Source organism: Pygoscelis adeliae, unplaced genomic scaffold (assembly GCF_000699105.1).
Source record: "Pygoscelis adeliae isolate BGI_AS28 unplaced genomic scaffold, ASM69910v1 Scaffold267, whole genome shotgun sequence".
NCBI classification, from domain to species: Eukaryota; Metazoa; Chordata; class Aves; order Sphenisciformes; family Spheniscidae; genus Pygoscelis; species Pygoscelis adeliae.
The window spans coordinates 1,921,218-1,942,642 of NW_008825150.1; the positions used below are offsets into that span (position 1 = coordinate 1,921,218).

General features: G+C 39.2%; 1 protein-coding gene across 1 annotated transcript in view; it reads left to right on the plus strand.

The window, feature by feature from the left end:
• RELN (reelin) overlaps positions 1-21,425 on the plus strand; it is a 305,627-nt gene that overhangs the window by 157,592 nt on the left and 126,610 nt on the right. Inside the window, exons 10-11 of the mRNA XM_009328375.1 lie at positions 12,230-12,326; positions 15,088-15,328. Coding sequence (XP_009326650.1) covers positions 12,230-12,326; positions 15,088-15,328 — 338 coding nt within the window. The remainder of the gene's footprint in view (positions 1-12,229; positions 12,327-15,087; positions 15,329-21,425) is intronic.

Below are 21,425 nucleotides of genomic sequence, written 5' to 3' on the forward strand. Positions count from 1 at the left end.
TGAGTTATGGTCATTTCATATGTGTAGCATTGGCTTTGGTTTCATGCAAAAAAGAATTTGAAATGAAATGCAAAAGGTGCCACTTAAGATGGTACTAAAGCAAAAAAATAATTTGCATGAACCCCTAAGAACGAAACCTCTCAGCAGCTCATTGTTATCCGTTCTGCGCACTGCTGTCTGGTACACAGGGACAGCACACTTTGACAGGGATGATTTGCTTTCTTATTCATTGGGATTTTGTGATGGAATTACTACTTTTATATAAGCATCATTTAATTATCCTACAAAGGACTACAGTGAACTTGAGACAGCTAATGTAAAAAGGAAATTGTGAAAGTATGTAAAATCTTATTTAGAAATCAAGAAATGTGAGGTAGAGCTTGAAAACCATCAGTGCTCATGCCCTTGCCATATCAAGAAAAGTTAACTGTAATCTTTCTTTTGTTTTATGCTTAATGCAGTCTTCTGAAATGCTTTTCTGTTAGCTTAGTAGTGATCATGCCAGAATTCCTGGCATGAAGAAAAGGATGTACAGAAAGTCTGTGACAGCTACCTTTTGTCCAGGACTTGTCACATTTTTTATACTTCAGATTTAAAGTGACAAGACCATGGTGTCCTTGAAAAAGTTGGAGCGTATGTTCAGTGTGACAAAAGAAACATAAGAAACTCAATATGATGCAGAATAACTCTGCCTGCAATAAATGAAATAATAAAACCCTGTCCCTAAAGTTCTGGTGAGCACTGAGAGTACTCCTGAGCTGGCGAAGAAGGTGCTGCTCTCTTAGAGCATTATTTGCTGTTAACATGAAAGACTTGAAGATGCAGGATGCATGAGCAAAGGTGATCTTCAGTGCCTGGACAACCAACAGTCTTGACACCGGAAATTCCTTAGGTATTTTTGCTGCATGGATCACATGGTTAGTCCCTGCTATTGCTAGAAAACAGACTTGACATGAAGCAAAACATGTATCTAGCACATCAATCTTCATTAAAAACAGAGTTTTCAGTGTGGGGTTTTAGTAGTAGGTATTAATCTGGGAGAGTGCTTTGTGATTTTGCCAGATGGACTCTGTCTGTCCTCTCAGGAAAATCCCAGTAGGTATTATCCAAAAGATGGGTCACTCATGTTATGATCTGCACATCGGTCTGGAACCAGAAGCATTTGGACCTCGCCCGTAGAGTGAGAATGGCCCTTTTCTCCCGCTGCTTCTGGGGTAGCTTCTTTCATTTTGTTCAGTCACTTCTCTGCCATCTGTTGCTATTGCCCCTTCTATTGTTCCAGCTTATTTTGTCTGAACATCCATCAGACAACCAAGTTTATTAATGATTTATCTTACAATATTTAACAGGGATAAAACCTACAGGGTTCCATATGGATAAAACTAATTTATTACAATCACAAGCAATACCTACCTGCAGCTTATCAATCTCCCTTAATATCTTTCTAATGGAACCCTATAGCAAGGATAAATGTGTGTATCTATTGTTTTTAATATGGTTGAAATGTTATCGTAGAAAGATTATTACTGGTATTCAACTATTCAGGACTTTTTGGTAAGGACAAAACCCCACTAATTCAGGGTGCAGAGACATTACTCGGGTGATCTTCTTTCAGTGGTACCCCATTTGTCCCTATTTTCTATCTTCCCCAAAAGGAAATAAAATGCTAAACTTTCTGCTTTTACATGCATAAATATTTCATTGACAATCTTATCGTACAATCACTAAAACCAGTAACAAAACTAATAATTTCTCCAATCTTGTTCAACACACTTTCCACTCTTGCAACTTTATTTTCTGGTTGAGTAATCATCCCTGTCTTCACTTCAAATTTCTTGAGCTTTTTAAATCCATCAGCTGTACTTAACTGAAGAGTAATTGCATTACTTGTGATGACTTTATATTTATACTTATATTGTCATTTTTTTAAGAGGTGAGGTGCATGTGCAGTGCACATACCAAGAACTTCACAGTTTTTAATTGAACATACAGTCTGTTTTTAATGCTGGCTGATTTCACAGTCCTCTGTAAGTGTAATGGAGAAAACTATTTAAAATACGCTATTGATTGCTTTTGATTAGCATATGAGTAAGGGTCATTGTTTTGGATGCAGTTCTTTGACATAACGGTTCCAAAAGGGTTTTCATGTCATGCCCTGCCTCACCCTAAGACATCAGGTTAGTGAATCATTAATCCAGCACCCTTTATTACTCTCCCTGAACTACCAAGGCCACTAGGGTCTACATGAGGGCTGTTTTGCTCAGCAAATCCGTGGGCTAAGGGTCTCTGATGTTTGTTGAAGACAAAGCACAGGTAGTGTTTATCACTTTTAGTAAAAAAATGCAATTTTTTTTCAGGCTTAGGTTTTTTCCTTCATTTTTCTAGTGGTAATTTGACTTTGTTACCCGTGTGAGTCTTGCAGAATTAAATTATAAGATGTAACTGATTGTGTAGATAATGGAAATACTTCTTTTTTGCCCTGATGCATATTCAAACAACAGATTATTATTATTATTATTATATTATTATTATTATTATTAATCACCAGAATTGTTGAATGTGCCCTTTGGGTTGGTCCTTACCTGCCAAGCTTCTATGCTTCAGAAAACACATTTACTTCCCTATTAACCTCAGCAAATAGAAGACTGTGATGGACAAAAAAATAATCTTACAAAAATTACCTAATTACATCAATAGTGCAGGTGATTCACTGACCTCCATGTAGTTCTGTGGAGGAAATAGCAGTCTCTCCAGGCTGTCCCCTAGAGCAACATCTGGAGGGCTCTGCAGAGCATCTGCGCAGGACAGCGATTCCTTCTCCTTCCCACCAGAAACATCCCAACTGCACTTGGCTCAGCCACATGAACAACAATGTAACAGTCTGAAGACACTTATTTTTTATATTTTTATCGTGCTTTAATTCAGTTCTGGTGGCAGGTGTTATATTGATGGTACTGTTTTTATGTCGTCTATTTATCCTCTGCCTGGATTCAGACCACTCGATAGAAATTCACACATCCAAACATGTTTTGTTAAATAGGCCATAGCTTTGGCTGAGAGGAACCATTGCTGATCATTTTCTCTTAATTTCCAGTTTTGTTTAGTCAGTTTTACAATTAGCAGAAGCTATCAGATGACTGACAAATGCTGTAATAGCCATTTCATGAGGTAGCACTGGGCTTGCCCTCAGCAGAACGGGACAGAGATGAGCAATTTCCTTCAGAATTCCTATGAAAATTCACTCACGTGTCTCTAGAGAAATACCAAAGTGAAAAATAAGCCCCTTCTGAATTCAGCATGGAAGAGTATTTGATCTTTTAAATCCCTTACTGTCTTGTTAGCTGAACATAACAACACTCATGGAAGAAAGTGTGGTGACAAATGTTTTGGGCACGTAGGGCCACCTCCTTCACTTTAGTCACCTGCATGGATGATTTCCTTCCATCACCGAAATTTCTCCTGCTCCGATGCCTTCCAGGAAGCACCAGGTTTGCTCTGTGGGCATGGCACATCCATACGGTCATGTTGATAGTGGTACCAAGAGTGAAGAGGCTGGCCAGTTCTGGTGGCCTGGTGGCCACAGGACAGATAGACTGTCTTGCATTAGGCAAATGCGGAGCACTTTTGGACTGGCATGAGGTTCTAAAGGAACCTCAGGTTCCTGACCTTTCATTGTCAGGAACCTGGCTAATAAAATTGTGTTAGAATCCTGCCTGAACTGGGCTTAAATAATGCATAAAACCAGTTTTTACAATAGGTAATTTAAAGCCTTATAATGTCCATAAGAAATGATTATGAAATGAAGCTTGATTGTTGCTATATGCAGATCCAGTCCCCTCTAAGCAATGAGAACAGAGCACTGAGTGTATCTGAACCCCCAGGCTGTTTTGTCCTAATTTCTTTCCTATACATTTGGGAAAAGCTTGAGAATTTGATATAATTGAATGCCAAAATTGGTGTCATTCACCATTCTGCATTTCTTCTGCGTGCTTCATTTCCCATTTTCCCCCTGATAAAACAATATTAAGGTTTTTGACTCGCCACCCAAATTGCCATTTGCTATTGCCTGACATGAAACCTACTAGTTTCATCTTCCTGGCAGGGAAGTCCTTTGTGTAGATGCATAGGTTATAAATTACATCTAATGTGAAAGAATAAGACAGGTGAGTAACACCATCTAGCACGCTTCACATAGCATGTGGAAATGTTAGGTGGTGTTTATTGATTTTGCTGAGTTATACAAGAGGGGCTGCCTAGATAATGCCTAGATTGAAACCAGGGTTTAAAGTTAATGCCGTATTTGAAAGACATTTTAATGGCCTTGAGGCAAAATGATTTGTGTTGTTTTGGCTAGTCCAAGGTTACAATGAAATACTGTCTTTATTACTTCCATACCAGGGCTTCTTTGCCACTGTTAGGAATTAAAATGTGAGCGTTACAGATTTACTATACAGAGAAAAGCAGAAAAGATAAAGTGAGCCTCAGGATTCAGAGCCAGGGCAGGTGGTTGCCTCGTGGTCGAATGCGGGCCATTATGGAATTGGGTGCTGCAAATAATAAATGCTGGATTACAGACTGACTTTCATCTTAATCCTGCTCGTATCATTGTATGAGGATAACACTTTTGTGTGATTAAAATTGTCCATTTTTGAATTAACTCAAACAACAAAGCATCTGTAGTTCCCGGGGGGGGGGGGGGGGGGGGGGGCGACTCGTGGTCGAATGCGGGCCATTATGGAATTGGGTGCTGCAAATAATAAATGCTGGATTACAGACTGACTTTCATCTTAATCCTGCTCGTATCATTGTATGAGGATAACACTTTTGTGTGATTAAAATTGTCCATTTTTGAATTAACTCAAACAACAAAGCATCTGTAGTTCCCGGGGGGGGGGGGGGGGGGGGGGGCGAGAGAGGGGGGGGCGCAGAACAGAGAAGCCCCCAGCTCAGCAAAACACTCCTGGGTCTCTCTCCAGTGAGGGAAGGAGGAGGTTTCACTGAAAGCAAAAGCAGATAAAAATAGAAAAGTCCATCAGGAATTGCAAAAAAAAGCTTTTGCCAAACCAATTATTATCTACCCAGATATAAAGTTAAAGGCAGTCAGTCAGTTTTATAGGGTTTCAGAAAAGAGAGACACCTCAGCTCGGGACTTGGCTTGAGAAAAACTATTTCCCAGACTTTCTTGGTGACGGGGAATTTTACTAAAGCAGGCAAGGAGACTACTTTCAAATCTTTATATTCGAGATAGCACCTTTTACACAGCAGTTCTTGGGACAAGTGTTTGTTTTCTGTACTGCCTCTCTAGAATGGACTGGCTGCAGGGATCTAAATAAAACATCATTTGCCTTCCTGTAGTATTTTAATACCCTTATCAGCACCTTACGGTGCTCATTTTCTTGATTATTGACCTTCGCAGCTGACCCAGGCTGCTAAAGAGAGAAAACAAAATGTCTCTTTCTACTTATCGATACATATTACTGTACTACTGAACTACTTTAAGTTTAAGATGCTATAATTTAAATTTTACCCAGCTTCGTTGAAAGGTCACCCTCTCACTTAGAGGATCTCCACGTAATCTGACATTAAGCATTTAATGACAATAACGTTGAAGCATACAATATGAGTATACAAGCAGAAAATGCTTACTGAGCACAGGGCTTACTAGGTCAGACATTCAAGAACCACTGTAAGAGCATTTCTGGGGAGTTAATGATATTATTGTTCCAGTAGCTGTAATTACTGGGTGGCCATTACATGCAGGTCTTAACAAGTTCAATCCCTTTGCCTTCAGCAAGGTAATCTATACAATGTTAGTGCATTTAAGAATGTCACTAAATTTAGAAGCATCATTTTATTATTTATTTGGCAACAGACACATCACCCAAGCACATACCTGCTGGCTGTATCTCAGAAAGATACGCTATAAATAGCTGAGCATCTTTACGTCAGAATAAATTGGAAACTGGCATAAGGGAAATACAGCTTTCTGCCTGGCTTATTTTTCTCTCCTTAATGTTCTCAGCACAAAAGGCAATATGAATTGTGATCTGATCTTGTTCATTAGAAGAGAACAAATTTGTGTGAGTGCAGGAAGCACATCATATCTCTGAATATAAATAGACTAAGAGGAAGTTGAGCCAGATAAGTATTTCCTCAGACTTTACTTCTCATCTAAAGGAAATTAGCTGCATTAATTCATAAAAAGTGCGTTCATTGTTATTGGGAATCCTGGAAGGCGGTGGGTGGGAAGGGACCGCGGGAGGTCACCTGCTCCGCTGCTCCCCCCACGCTCCAACCAGGCCCACCCTCTGGGCGAGGGCAGCTCGCTCAGGGCCCTGTGCACTCAGGGTTTGACCTCGAATTAATTTTTAGGACTTCAATTCTGAAGTCCTTCTGATTAATTTTTATTAAATGTATTTACTAATTATTCTTCTCATCTTTTACAGTTTTATGATGGAGGCTTTTATCATGCTTGTCAACTCTTTATTTTTATTTAGATGTAACTTCCCAGCATTTCCAAAATGGAAAAACAGCCTAAAGCTGCCAGTGGAACAAAAGTTAGCTGCTCTCTGAAACCTGCTGAAAATAAATAGTTGAGACTTTGCATTTCAAAATTCATAATTCTCACTAAAGCTAGAGTAGAACTTATTTTTACCAAAGGCAAATACCATTGATATTTTTGTTTTCTCGTGTCAGGTATTTATCTCGGACTGTTTATCAGAACACATACAGGGGTGCAGATAGTCAAAATCGTCTTCTCACAAGGGAGAAAAATGTAGCCAGCAATAAAAATACTTAATTCTTTCCATGAAAAGGTAGACTAAAATTACAAAATACAATATAGTTCTTACAGTTTTTAATTGAACATTTTTTTACACTTAAAATATTTACTTGTACTCTGAACTTGTTCTATAAACAAAGACAAACTTTTTAAAAAATAGTCTAAAGAACTAAAATGTGTCATAATTAAAAATCACACTTGTAACTAAATTCAAAGTTGTGGCTTCAAGGACAAATTAAAATGCTCTTGCGACCTTCTCTTGAGGAAGTTTTCAGAGGTAGAATGGGACAAACAGTGAGTTGCACATTTTTGTACAAGTGCTTCTGGTATATCCAGCACAAACTATTCCACCTTTTAACATGGTTAAAATCATCTGGTTCTTGATTAGAAGCCAATATAAACATACACCTAAAACAATTAGGATCCACGGAGCGTTCATTATACCAGACTGCACGGTTCATTAATTTGGAAAAAACTATTAGCAAGCCAGCCAAGTTTGACCACTAGTAATTTATACTATCCAGTTTGGCTTAATTCAAGTGATACCAGCAAATCATAATCCTTAGCAAAGACTAATCATTATTCACCACATTAGCAAAATGAATCAAAGCAATCTTCTAGCATCAGAGAAACACTATTCTTTTCAGCTCCCTTTTGTTTTTCAGGCCGCAGTCAGGACACAATTCGAACCCTTCTACAATTTTTCATGTGAGTTTTTCTTGCACAGTTCCACATTAGACTTATTCTCCTTAGAGCCAGTATTAGATATCTCATCTTCTTATCCACAGAAACACTTGCAGGAACTATCAAGAGGCTGTCAAGAGGCGGAGGACGTCACAGTCTATAAGGAGCAAAATATTGCTTCCCTTGCAGATGGCACCCAGTTTTATCTCAGCAAAACACCAGCTTCTAATCAGTGTTGTTAAGAAATCTTAGAGGCCAACAGCCGTATGACTCGGGTTTCTGTAAATCTGACACAGTTGGAGGCAAAGCCGTAGTGAGAATTAATTTTGCCTGCCATTGTCAGCCTGGATACAAATAACTGAATACCTGTATACAAATATCTGATATGAAGTGCCTTCATAACATCTCTCCTGAAATACTATGCTCTTAGTACTTCTACCTAATATTTTAAAAAATAAGGTGCATAAAATATTAACTAGTACTTTAGATGGTATTGAAGAAAACCAAAATCAGCTTAATGAGACTTACAAAAAATGGCAAAAAAGTCATGACCATCTCAGCTGGACATGTTGCAGGTGGTCAGTGCTGGTCAGGTCCTGGCTACGGGTTATCAATCCTCCAAAACAAGCAGCAAAGCAATTGAGAAGCATATTTTTGTTTCCTTTTTCTATTCTTCCCTGTTTAGTTTAGGTAGAGTTAACAAAGCAGCGGTCAGGAGCTGTTTAGCGTTCCCACACATTGCCAGTCAAAACCCTCCCTTATTATCATCGGTGTCTGGATTCAACTTTGAGCAAATTTTATTTTATTGAAGTTTGCCTTGGGGCAAAATCCAAGCATGTAAAGCACAAACCAAATAAATTAGTGTTTCAGAATATTCAGTATATGAAAACAGCTGGCTTTTATAACAGAAGCTGCTCATCGTTTTTGAAAACAGACAAAATTAATGTCTGAGCTTCAAATGTATCATTTAAAATTAAATCCATGAAGGTTGTCTCTACTTCAGCTTTTTTCCAAAAGTTTTAGAAGTCTGTGAACTTCAGCTAGAAGCCTATCAAAAGGAGTAAAATAACTCCAAAGGGGAAAAATACGTTGTTCCTGAAACCCAAAGACAAGCTTGACTATACCTATGTAGAGAAAAAAATTACGCTATTCTGGGTTGGAGGGTGGTTTGGTTCCCTGCCCCCCACCCCCCACTCCCCCCAGTCAAATAGATAATTACACATGCAAGCCCTTAATATTGAAAGTATAATCCTAACTCTTAGTTAGATTTAGCTAGCAATAACCTCACCAAGGCATCAGGTTTGCTGTGACATACTCGGCCTAGGAAAGAAACGGCATTTTTCTCTAATGCAGTAAGTTACTGATGTAGACTTCTTTATGGTAATCATTGTGCATGTTTTATTACCCATTTTCATGGCTAATTCGAAACCTGGGCATTCTTGATTTAAAACAAGCCTATTCTAATCTCATTCAAAAGGTTTTATGTCATCTTGTACAACTTTTTCTTTGGAGGACGGGAGGGTATGAAGATTTACAGCATGACATCCTGCCCCTGCTGCTCTGCTCGGAGCTGACAAACTGTTTATTACCATCTCTGGAAGCAGTGTGAAGGACACCTCCCTTCCCCCGCTGAATTTGCCCTCAGTTCCTGCTATGTTACTACTTGAATTTTGATCGTCTATTTGTTCTCAAAGTCAGAGTATAGCTTTGCTGGTCAAGGTAGAGGCAAACATCCAAACTGCAGATTTCTATTTTAAATAATTCTAGTTTAGGATTAGTGAAATAATAGTAATATGGAGTAATAGTAATAGTATTAAGTAATAGTAATATTGAAAGTAATATTGAAAATTATATTGAAAGCCAGTGGCTTTCAATACCATCTCAGCAAACCCTGTCCTGGAGTGCAGTTGTATGTTCACCTTCCTCCCTTTTCTTGGGAAGAAACTCTGAATGTAAGCTAGGATGAATATTGGTTTTGTAAAAGACACAAGCACCAGATCCATGTGCTTCTTGTATATTTAAAAAATACAGTCTAAATGACAAAGATTAATGCCTGAACCTTGTTGATGATTTTTTCAAATGGATGAATTTCATTCTTTTTTTTTTCATTGTCAGTTCGAGTTTTACAGGATTAGATACTTCAATGATAAATAATCTTGCTATCTTATGATTTTGAGTCAAGAACATAAAACCACATTTGTCATCACAACCAGTAACTGCTACTTACATTGACCTTGAGGACTTTACCAAACTAGTTTTAGTCTTAATACAACCTGTCCTGCTTATTAAAATAATAATAAAACCAAGCACTTGTCTCTCCTCTTTTCATTCTGTCTCCATCACTCTCTTTCCAATAACACGAGTGAAATACCACGTCTACTTTGCAAAGCCCTTTTTTGGTGGCTCCGTTTCTTTTCAGCAATAACTTTGATCTTCACTGCATAGTTTGAGGGTGTTCAGGTTTAACAAGCAACATTTTTCATATTGATTGTACTGACAGGGACCACTCATTTCCTATTGTCTTTACAGTATGGGCAGCAAATATCACCTTCTCCAAAGTTTTAGCAGCATATTTGGACTTGGCTTTGTTTAAGAGCGCTGTACCAGAAGTTGATTGTAACACTAACTGAAATGGCATGTTATAAAGTCTATATTGCTGGTTATTTTTACTGTTTACGTTCCTTTAATTTCTGTCTAACAGAAAACTCAGTATGTTGCTGTTTTCCTCACAGCCTGTGGCCAGCCAAAGTGGTTAAACTGGCTTAAGTTCACTGATTTTTGAACTGAATTCCCCTGAAATAAAATGAATGAGTGTGATTAAGGGTTAGAAGTCCTAAATGCCAGAGAAATAGGAACCGACAGCAGATGTCACTCAGTAAAGTAGACCATCTCAGCAGATGGACAAATATGAAACGTAAAGGCTTTTCCTGACATCATTTGGTTTTAATACGATAGAAATAAAATGCCTTGTCAGTAAAATATAATCAGACAGTTGCTTTGTAGTCATTTTGGGTACATGGTTCATGATTCAAAGGCCTGCTGCCTTTGCAATATTAATTATTCTGTGCCTCGTTACAGCAAGAATACATGTCAGACCAGCTGAACGTACCACACGCAGCTGGAGTGGCTTGGAAGTATCTGTTCCTCTATTTACAATTTAACATTAGTAAAAGATACAAGAAAGCAACTTTTTGGGTCATTTCCAGGATGATAGTTGATGTATCAGGCAAAATTATAGCGATGGGATTTCATCCCATGTTTTGGGGTGGTTTTCCCCCTGCAGAAGTATGTGATGTGTATCTCAGAGTAGAAAAGCAGTTCTGTAGAGCTGAGAGCTGCAAACGTGAACTGCCTCGGGGGAGCTGGGGCTGCGAGCAGTGTACTTAATGGCATATGTTCTCATTAAAATATGTAAGCTGTTCTCTTGTACAAATGGTTAACACCTTTTTAATCAGGCCACATATTTCATTACAAAAATAAGTACCCCGAGTTGGAAAATGATAGTATTTTATGGTCAGCAGTTTCCACATCTATGTATATATATTTCCACATATATATACATTTATATATATTTTAAAAAAATGTGTATACACAATTTTCAATGTGACTGAATATATCTGAAGCACGCATAAACCTAACATACTACTCATAGCACACATAATACATACTCCTACTGTGAGCAAAGCTGTGGTACTCACTCAGTAGTATCCTGATGCCATCAGAGGTGCTGTTTAATTGAGAGCTGCTTCTCTTAAATATGGAAGGTAGCTGATGTCTGCTGCTTTGAATCTCACATTTCATTCTGCTTATGAAGTAGAAATTTTGATCTTTGGAGCACAGGTTAGGATTTGTCTGTTTCACTGGCTGTTGAATTTTCAGAGGTGGATGAATTATCTGATGTCTGAGGAAAAATAGTATTTTTAGTGTATTTAATTACCACTCAGGTTGTTTATCATGTTTTCTAGGTTGAATTTTTCAATCCCAGTGTTCGTAATTTGGACTGTCCCCTTTATTAATTGTTAAGCTCATCTTTTGTGACAACACCCAGAAGGCACCCTTTTATAAATCAAAAGTAAATATATTACCCTACCTCGCAGGGGTGCCATAAGGCTTAATTAGTTCATTTTTGTAAAGTGTTCTGAGATTCCCAGATAAGCATCAAATGTTTATTATTAAGTATAGGCTCTAGTGAGTATATTGGATGATTTCTTAATTTAATTCTCTTTAGGCATCCTTAAAATAACTAATTTTATAATATCTTTATTCTTTTAAATTCCTAAAGCACTTTTGCTCTTGGCTCAAGTAATTCTGTATACATTTTCCTATCACTTACTGCATTTTTAGTTCTGGAAATATTTTTTTCTATATAGTAATATGAAAAACAGGCTTTTACTGTTTTCCCTATGAATTCTGCTATGTGGATTATTCTCTAATAAGAAGGTTTTGTTTAAACATTATGTAGTGGGTTTTTTTCCTGCAGTGGGGGGTGTTAAGTAATTTACTTGGCTTCCCTTGGGAAATTTGCAGAGATTACATGGCACTGCTGTGATTTATCATTTCTACTTTATTTCTGACTCATAAAGCATGCATTAGTTTGTGTTTACCTTCAGCAACAGATCACAGGAAATTTCATCATCAATCAAAGCGCTTTAAAATCAAGAGAAGGGAGGATGTGACAAAGGCACAGTCAGCAACTGTGGTTATTGGAGGATCATTTATTGCTTCATTGTGTCGTAACACTTCTCATTTTATTGTTTTTCCCAGGATCGGGTTCATGCCGCTTCAGTTACTCAGATCCCAGCATCACCGTCTCCTACAGTAAGAACAGTTCTGCAGATTGGACTCAGCTGGAGAAAATTAGGTTTGTTACAGCTTTTTAATAATTTTCATGCTTTCCGGCTGAGCAGGTGGTGTCTAAACCTGGCTCTTTTAAAACTTGATTCAATTGTTAACTTTTCAGTTCTCACTTGTTCATACATGTTAAAAGATGAGGGATGAAATTATGGCCACTAAAGCTAATTGCACAACTGCCATTGGTTTTGGTAAATCAGTTTTATCCATCGATTATGTGGGAGTTAAGGAAGAGAATGACTTTAGAGTTAAAATGCAAGTCCAAAAACCAGCAGGTTCAGGTGCCTGAAAAACCAAAACTTTGATGACTTTTGCATTTTAGCACCGCTTTTAATGTCAGCAAGAGCCATAATTTATAGTGTTACAAGTTCCTACTTTGGTAGGATAAAATGTTCAAAAATATAGTTTATAGTTTGATATGAACTCTTGGCTCCTAACACTCTTATAACAACATTATGGTGAATTATGCCTTGTTTTTCAAACAAACTGGTTTACATGAAAGCACAAACGATTATGAATGGGGATTTTAAAATCTTTTATTGTAATATGCACACCTTTAAAGGCAGAATCTGTATTGGAGATGGATTTTTCTAAGAAAGCAGAACCAATGTTTTATTAAATAATATTGGGAAAGGTATTTTGTGCTTTGGCATATATACATAGTTACAGAAGTACAACTGGGGAAGAAAAAATGCTGTTTATACGTAGTGCCCTCATAGCGTCTCAGTCTGCCTCCCTGCATTACCTCAGTGTCTGTGCCATGCAGGAGATTTGCTTGAGCCTATTTTCAGTCCATTGAGACAATGTGCAGAGCAACAGGCTACTTAATTTCTGATGAGTAAGCAAAACTCTAGCTGCAAGGCTGTGGATTTCAGTATCTCATCCTCGCGCTCCTTGTAGGAATGGGATTATGATTTCGTTGTCGAAGGCACAAATTATGAACAATTTTAGTAAAACAAATTCTTATCTCAGAAAAATATAAAGCAAGAGTAACTTCATTGCAGCCACTGGAGTTGCCTCATAGTAACCACACAATACCTTTTTTTTTCCTCACATTGATGCAAAATTATATGCCTAGTTCAGTTACCCTCATAGCCCTGCAAGCCAGAAACTCAAGAGTTGTGACGGTGCGAACACAAGCCTTTGAAACCCAAATTTTCTGAAGTTAATGCATATAGAATTTGTCTGTGCTGTTTTACCTTTGACTGCTGGAGCCAGCAGTAGAAAATAGGTCAATAAGAGCAATGTGGTGCAAAGTGGAGAGGATGAATTATGAAAGGATGTTCATTTCTCCTGTGGTCTATATGAATTACAGTGTTTATTTGAATGTGCTTCAGCGGCTTTCACTGTGCTACATGCAGCTCCAGGGAATGGTGGGAGAATGGGGAGAGGTGGGACAGGAGAGCAGCTGTGAAGGGAGGGTGTTTTGTCGGTGTTGTGTCAGCGAGATTTCAGGTTTGGAGTCCCGGGGAGGGAGGGGAAGGATCTCTCGCGGGGAAGGCAGGTGCTGTGTGTGGGCTCACGGAGAAGCAAGGACAACACCTCAGAGTAGCATTGCAGTGGAGGGTGAAAGACATAACGTTTAGCAAGTGCAGGGTGATTTGTGGGGGCAGGTTCTGGGTGTGAATATGGGCCAAATACAGTTACTTTTTGACATTTCACTACACTAATATTTTGCTTTACAAAGAGAAGTTCCTCTATTTTCTCCTATAGAAGCAAGCTATTGGTGCCTTTTTTCCCTAAAAGCTCTGGACTGTCTCTGACAAACTATTAGCCCACCAAAGCATCACTACCAAGACAAAGGCAAGGTTGAGTAGCTGACATCTTGCAAACCTCAATTTTGTACCTCCTTGCAGCCTGAGGTTTGAATGTAGGTAATTCCCTTGCTGGATAATTAATAAAACAAAAATAATAATTCTCAGCATCCCTTCCTTGCACACAGACCTCAGTCCTTTCATTGCTAGTAGCAATGTAAAAATATTCACCCAGAGCTCGGGATGAACCTCAGTCCTTTCACAGCTCTGAGGACAGCTCTGGGAAGCAGAGCTCGAGGCCCTGATCATTGCCTAATACTAATACTCCAGGTATGCCTCTCCTCCCCACATTTTCCATTTTCAGCAGCAAGAGAGAGGACAAATGGGTTGTTTTTTCTGTATTGTTCTTGAAGCAGAACATGGAAAGAAAGGCAACCTGGCCCTTCCCGTCCACAGAATAATCCTGACAGCAGGGGTGTGGGATTGGAAGGACACATTTGTCAGAGAAAATTCCCAGCTTTTCCCTCCGGTCATTCTGCTCCATCCAGATCTATGAGGGACTGAGGCACCAGAAGTCAGGAGTTTCTTTTGGTGAAAGCTCATGCAAAAATCACATTTTGGGAGACCTGTTTCTGTAAAATGCTTTCTTAACATTTCTTTTTGGCCATACCTGCAAAATACTGACAATGCCCAGTCACCTAGGAGCTGTGACCAGCATCAAGTATGAACGTTGCCCTGCTCTTTCTTCTGCTCTCTAAACGTCTGCATTGATCTGTTATTTATTGCCTCAGCTTGCACTTTCTTTGAAGCAAGGCTGTCTGTTTGGGCTGTATGTGCACTGCCTGGCACAGTGGGACTCTGCCTCAGGGCAGGTATTTTCTGATCTCCATAGAAGATTTATCAGCATACAAGGGATGTCAGCACAACTATGTCACACCTAGTAAATGTGTTAAATGCGGGAAAAGTGTTCCCGGTTATGGCTTAAACTTGGTCTAATTCCATATCATTGTTTTTCAGTGCCCCTTCCAATGTCAGCACAATCATCCACATCTTGTACCTTCCCGAAGATGCTAAAGGGGAGAACATCCATTTTCAGTGGAAACAGGATTATGTTCACGCTGGTGACGTGTATGAAGCCTGTTGGGCTTTGGACAACATCCTGATCATAAATGCTGCTCACAGAAAAGTTGTGTTAGAAGATAATCTTGATCCTGTGGATACTGGCAACTGGCTTTTCTTTCCTGGGGCCACAGTTAAGGTTAGTCTGATTTTCTATGGCTTAATGTTATTATTACTCTTGTATGTAGAAGACGATAGTAACATCTAACCAAACTAAACACACAAGGGTGCATAGGCCACTCCATCTGCTTCTAGAATTGGGCTCTTTTTTACTTTGTTTTTACCTTTTCTCTGTCCCATCAGGGCTTTCTAGAACAATGCAACTTCTCTGCCATGACCAAAACCAAATGACAGTTTATACTGTCATGTCAAAGATCATGTAACAGAAAATGGGAAACAGCTTCCTTTTAGCAAAACAGTGCAATATTTTTGAAACAAATTCAAGTCTCTCCATTGGATATTTTGAAATCTACCTGTTTGTTTATCTTGGTGTTGTTCAGCTACCACTACTCGCTTCATCACAAACCATCACAAAAAATTACAGTTTCCCACTTTTTCTGACTGTGAATATTGCATCTCCATTGCAGCATGCATTCAGGTAATGGCTGCTCCTTAAAAGTCTCTTTTTCATTAAGATCCTGTTTTGATACATGAGATCCAGCAAGATCATACAACCTTGGGAGAAACTCTAAGAAGCCCTACGAGATCTCTGTGCACAAAGTTCCTTCAAATGAGGAGTTCAACATCTGGAAATCAGCTGGATTCTTGCTTTCTATGTTTCCAAGCAGCCAGAAGTTGAACAGCAGATAACTTTCTGTTTCCATCCTATTTTTCATTCACAAAAAAGGCAATTTTGATGTTGGAGTTCATTTATGATACTGGTAATGGTTTTGGCAATTGCACAGGAAACAGATGTCGAACACTGCGGGCAGTAAGAGGTTGGTTATGACCTCATCCTTTTCCCACAGAACCTGATATGAATGGCCTCAGATTAATCTTTTTAGAAATAAATACTCCCACTAATCTACTCATAGTACCTGCATATTGACTTTTTTTTACTTCAGTAAGACCATTTAAACTGCAATGACAAAGTTTTTATATGGGATTTTAGAATCAAATAATGTCCTGCATATTTAATGAAGTAGTTTTCTGCAATCAGTTCACATTTGTTGTGTTGTCAGTCTTATCACTGGATTTTAAAATTCAACCCACACATGTGAAAGTGTGAAAGCAAAGCAAGGATTAATGTGCCATAGGCGCAGTTACTTCTTCTCAGCTGGCCAAGCCTAAACCCTGCTTGCTCCTTCTGAAACATGCACAAATGGCATCTAAACCTTAGCAAGTAAACCTCTTTTTTTCCTTTTTTCTTTTTTCTTCTTTTTTGTTTTTTTTTAGTTAAACTTGGCCAGTTTGTGTCAATACACAACTATGGTTACATCTAAGATGAGAGACCTAAACACAGACATTGCTTAGTGCTTCTAGACAGAAATCCCATTCAAGCTCAAACCTTATATGAAATGTGCGTGAGGATTCACCAACCTGCCATTCCTCCAAGGTCATCTTCTGTTTTAGGGACAAGTGAAATGTGCATCTGTCTGTTCCCAGCTGACATTTGGCTACGTGTAGCCACTTACACCAGGTTAAGGCAATGTGTAACGCTGTGGTGTAGCCACACTGGATTAAGGCTATGTGTGACGCAGGGCTTTTATTCTTCATGAGACCCTGTAGTTATTTCAAACATTTTTAGTGTATCTAGATTGTCACCAGAGCACTCCCATACTCAGATTTCATTTTTAAGGTTTTTGCTCCAGTTTTCCTCAAATTTTCAGGAACAATCTTGCCAAATATGATTTGAACAGATTTTGCAATATGAATTCCATGCTATGTCAAAAGTAAAACTATAAATTGGGTCAAGATTTACATCAGATTCAGCACAGACCCTGTTGTAGCATTATAACACCAAGAACAATTTTTTTGACAAAGTTTTTGTGCTTTTCAGCATTGGAACATTATATAAAACTTTACAAAAACTTCTAATATTTTCCTTAAAACATTTAGCATAGCTCTAATCTCAGTTCATCACAAACACACTATTTTGTATAAACAGAAAGGTGAGAATCTTTGTACATTGTGCTAATGACATTACATCACATTTTAAATGTAACCACACCAGTCACCTCTGTTTCAAGCAGCATTTCACAGCAGTCAGATAACTTGGCCAGTATAATGGCAGAATGATGGCCGCAGTGGGTGGTACATCTTCACAGGATTCCCAATATTGTTAATGCTCTCAGGCTGCAAGAGTTCATAGAAACTGGGGGAAGCTTTTAGGAGATTTCTCTATCATAGCCAAAGTCATTGGCCTGCCAAATAACGCTGGAGAAATCCTGACAGTGCTACAGGGATATCTTGCATCAAAACTAATTCTAGTTCTCTTTTTCCTACAAGTCCTTTTGCTTCCCAGACATCTAAATAGTCTTGATGTTTGTTCAGAAAGTCTGTATAGCAATTTTAAATCTTTACTTACATTTTTACTAAAGGATCAGCAAATTTCATTGCTATACTGTGCTACCTTTTATAACTCTCACCCATGTGCTTTTTAAAGAAGTTCCCATACTCACAGTCTATCACTATGCCAAAGTCCATTTCAAGCTCATGAGACCTTTTCTCTGCCATCCAAGCCTGTTTGTGCCATACAAGTTTCAATTCATATCTTCCTGTCCTTTGTCAATTAGTATTTTAGATAAACTGGCCTTAAAAATCTTTCTTGAAGTTTGCATTAACTTCTTCACTGGCTTCCTTCAGCGCTTTTCCTTATGAGTTTCCTTGACAATGACAATGAAAAGTCACATTTCTGGATGTTATTTGTTGTCTAACTCAGTTTTGATTAGTATATACAAAACTGCGGGTCAATTCTTTTCCTAAATTGTGCCATAAAGATAAGTCATTTCATTGGACTGAGGGAATGAAATATTAAGGGAAAAAAAAAAAGAAACAAGAAAAATGATCTTTTTAAATTTCTTCCATTCACTGGGGTTATTTTCTGTATTCATCCTTCTGTGCTCACCACCTTTCGCCACCCAGAATGATTGATATTGCATATTTCTCAGGTAGAAGGGCAGTGCCAGTCTGAGATAGCTCATCCAGCTGGCAGTCAGAACTGAAAGAGGAAAAGGTACATACTTATTTCTGGTAGAAAAGGGAGTAGTTTCTCTAAGTGTTTACTTCTGGACTGCCCCAGCAGGCATTGCTCAGATGGTGTAACCTTCTCCTTGGAGGCTTTGTGGCACATCTAGGGTAGTGAATGAAACAAACAAGGGTACAAACATGAGCCCATGATCTTGCACATCTTAGTTGTTACAACACCCCCTTGCTTGGCTTTGGCTTGTGCCTTCTCTCAGGCATTATCTTCAAGGGATGTACCCTCATGGATGGGCCAGGGACTGCTTCCAGTAGGCCGCAGGGATGACACGATTATTCTGGGAGGAGGCAGTTTGCCCAGGTGGATGCAAACTCTGATGTGTCATTTGCTGTCAAGGACAGAGAATGGTCCCTGGCCTAATCCGGTTACCATTACGGTCCTAGCATGCTAGAACTGCCCACCCCACCCATGCCTTCAGCCATCCCAAACCTTTTAAGGGAATTGTCATTAAATACCGTTTTGTTGCCTTAGTGAGTTACTCTGTCAGTAAAGATAGGCATTAAGATATGGTTTGTTGATAGTTGAGAATAAATGTTGTTGTTGCTTACATGGTTAGATGTGGTTCAGCAAGTTCTTTCCCAGTAGTTGCTCAGGAGGTGGCTTTTAGAATTGCTTGTTATACCTGGTACATGCTCTTGTTGGATGCTTATCAAGTTGCAAAGAAAGTATGGTTTTTTTCTGTAGAAGGTTTATTTTGGTAGTACTCGAGGTCTACTAAAATAAATAGCAAACATTACAAATCCAGTTTTGCTGGTAAAACTGCTCAGATTAATAGTTGCTTAGATTAATAAGGTTAAAAGACAGCTGAAACAAAGAAAAGTACTACCATGAAGACTGTTGTCTGAGTCCTGGATTAGGTTCTGTGATGGATTCAGTCACTGCAGTGAACAGTGCAAGCATTAATGGTAATTATGCCCCAATGTGTTCACTCCAGTTTGGTGGATTTGGACAGTGTGTTCTCAATAAGCACCTGTGGGAACTTGCCTGTGCCCAGCTTGGGAAGCAGTTTCTCCTCCTCTCCCAGTCTGCTTGAGCTTGGACTAGGAATTTCATTACGTTTCTTGCTGCGCTCAGGAGCGGTTGTTACTCATTTGAAAGCACATGGCTCGTTGCAGACGCAGCTGGAACTGGCTACTGAGATAGGAAGCAAGCTGAGAGGTAAGCCACTGAATTTGTGTGTTTCGGTTCCAAAGAAGACAGCAAAAGACAAGAAAGACGCTGTTAGCAAGGCCAAGCAACCCTTAGGAGATTAATTGGATCCACTGGAACGTATTTATCTGCGTTGGACTGTGTGGAAGGGTGTTGAACAGGGTAAATTCCTGACTGCAGTTCAGTATTTCCAGTGACAGCTCTGAGTGTGAGCATGGCCTTGCAACCGAGCATGGTTAGGGTGTTGCACTGGTGGTTGAGATTGCTGAAATGCATGAAGCAGTGCTATGCTCCAAGAGCCGCTAAAGGTCTGTGAACCTCAAGACTCCCTAGCTAATTGGGGGAGAAGATGAAATTTTCTTCCTTCAGTCACATTTCTTGGATCTCTACTCCTATAGAACAGAAAAGTGATCTCATCTTTCAGCAGACACTTCATACACCTTGTATATTTGTCCAGAAATAATTGTGTTTTGAGGTACAACATTTGCCAAGTTTTTTAGTTTTCTCTGACTGCCCTGGTCCAAGATTGGATGTGCAAGCTCAAAAACTGAAGTTGAGAAAGGAGACAACCTCAGCAGCCTTATGGTTCATGTCTCAGCAGTGCTTTGATTACATAAAAATAGCATTGAGACCAAACCATCTGTCTCTGGAATTTTTCCACATCTGGGAAAAAGCAGTATAGATCATTACAGACACTAGAGCGGCGATGTATTTGATCATGATGTGTTAAACCAGTGACACTTCTAACCTTTGAGAAGACTCCAGTTACGGAATTGCTGTCCCACAGTAGTTGCAGCCGCTCTTCACTTCATGGCTGAAGGTTGCAGTCCAGCTGGTCAGCTTAGTTTGTTTGGTCTGCAGGACTTGAGGACTACACCTGAGGTTGTCTGTGCTGCTGAGCTGTGAACATGCAGCCTGGCATAGCATGGGATAGGGAAAGGGGGGAAGATCTGTGCCAGCCTCACTGAGCAAGTTGGGTTTAGGACCAGGGAATGGTACCTGATGCATATTATTCACTACCGTGGCCATGACCAATAAATCCTGAAAACGTCCCAATCCCAATATCCTGATACAGTAAGCCCCTTAAGTAAGTAACAGGTCATCACCACTTAGCTCATTTTAATTTCCCAGAAATGCATGCCAGCTTAGCAGAAGAGAAAGCTGCATAAGAAGAGAGTGGGAGAAATGAACACTCACACTCAGAAAAATATGCTGAAAATGTGTCTGTAAAACTCTGTGACCTTTCACCACACCCTGAGCAGAGCAGGGCTATCGACATCCTAGATCTGTGAGTCCTTCCTGAACCTGTGTTGTTGTGTGTCACTGAGCAGAGAAGGCATGCACACAGGCCTAGGAATTTGGCAAAAAGAAGGGCTGATTAAGCTATTCCACCCTCCCAGTTCCAGAGCAGATTTCCAAATCTCTGAATACTCTGTTAATTAGTAGGAATGACATTGGATAGTCTTCTTTCAAAACAAACATCCTGATATTTCGTATATATCTTTGTCGGGTTTAATTGTGCTGAAATGAACAAGATTTTTTTTTTCCATTTTTTGGTTTTAAATTCTTGTTTAAAAAAGGTTTGAGGTATCCATTGTCTGAATCAGATCAAATACATTTGTTTGCAGGAGGAAAGGTGATGCTCTATGTATGCCAGCGTGAAAATGGCAGATTGAAATTGCTATGACCTCATGTTGGACAAAATTACACAGATATAGATGCTTCTGACAAGACTCTTGTTTTTTGAATAAGATATAGCAAGGCAGTATTTGGTCTGTGGACCAAACCCAGCCTTTTAGCCAGCTGCTTTGCCTCGCAGGAGCCCTCATCCACCACATCTTCCTGGGAAGAGGCGAGCAGGCTTCCTGCTGTGCCTCATCTGCAA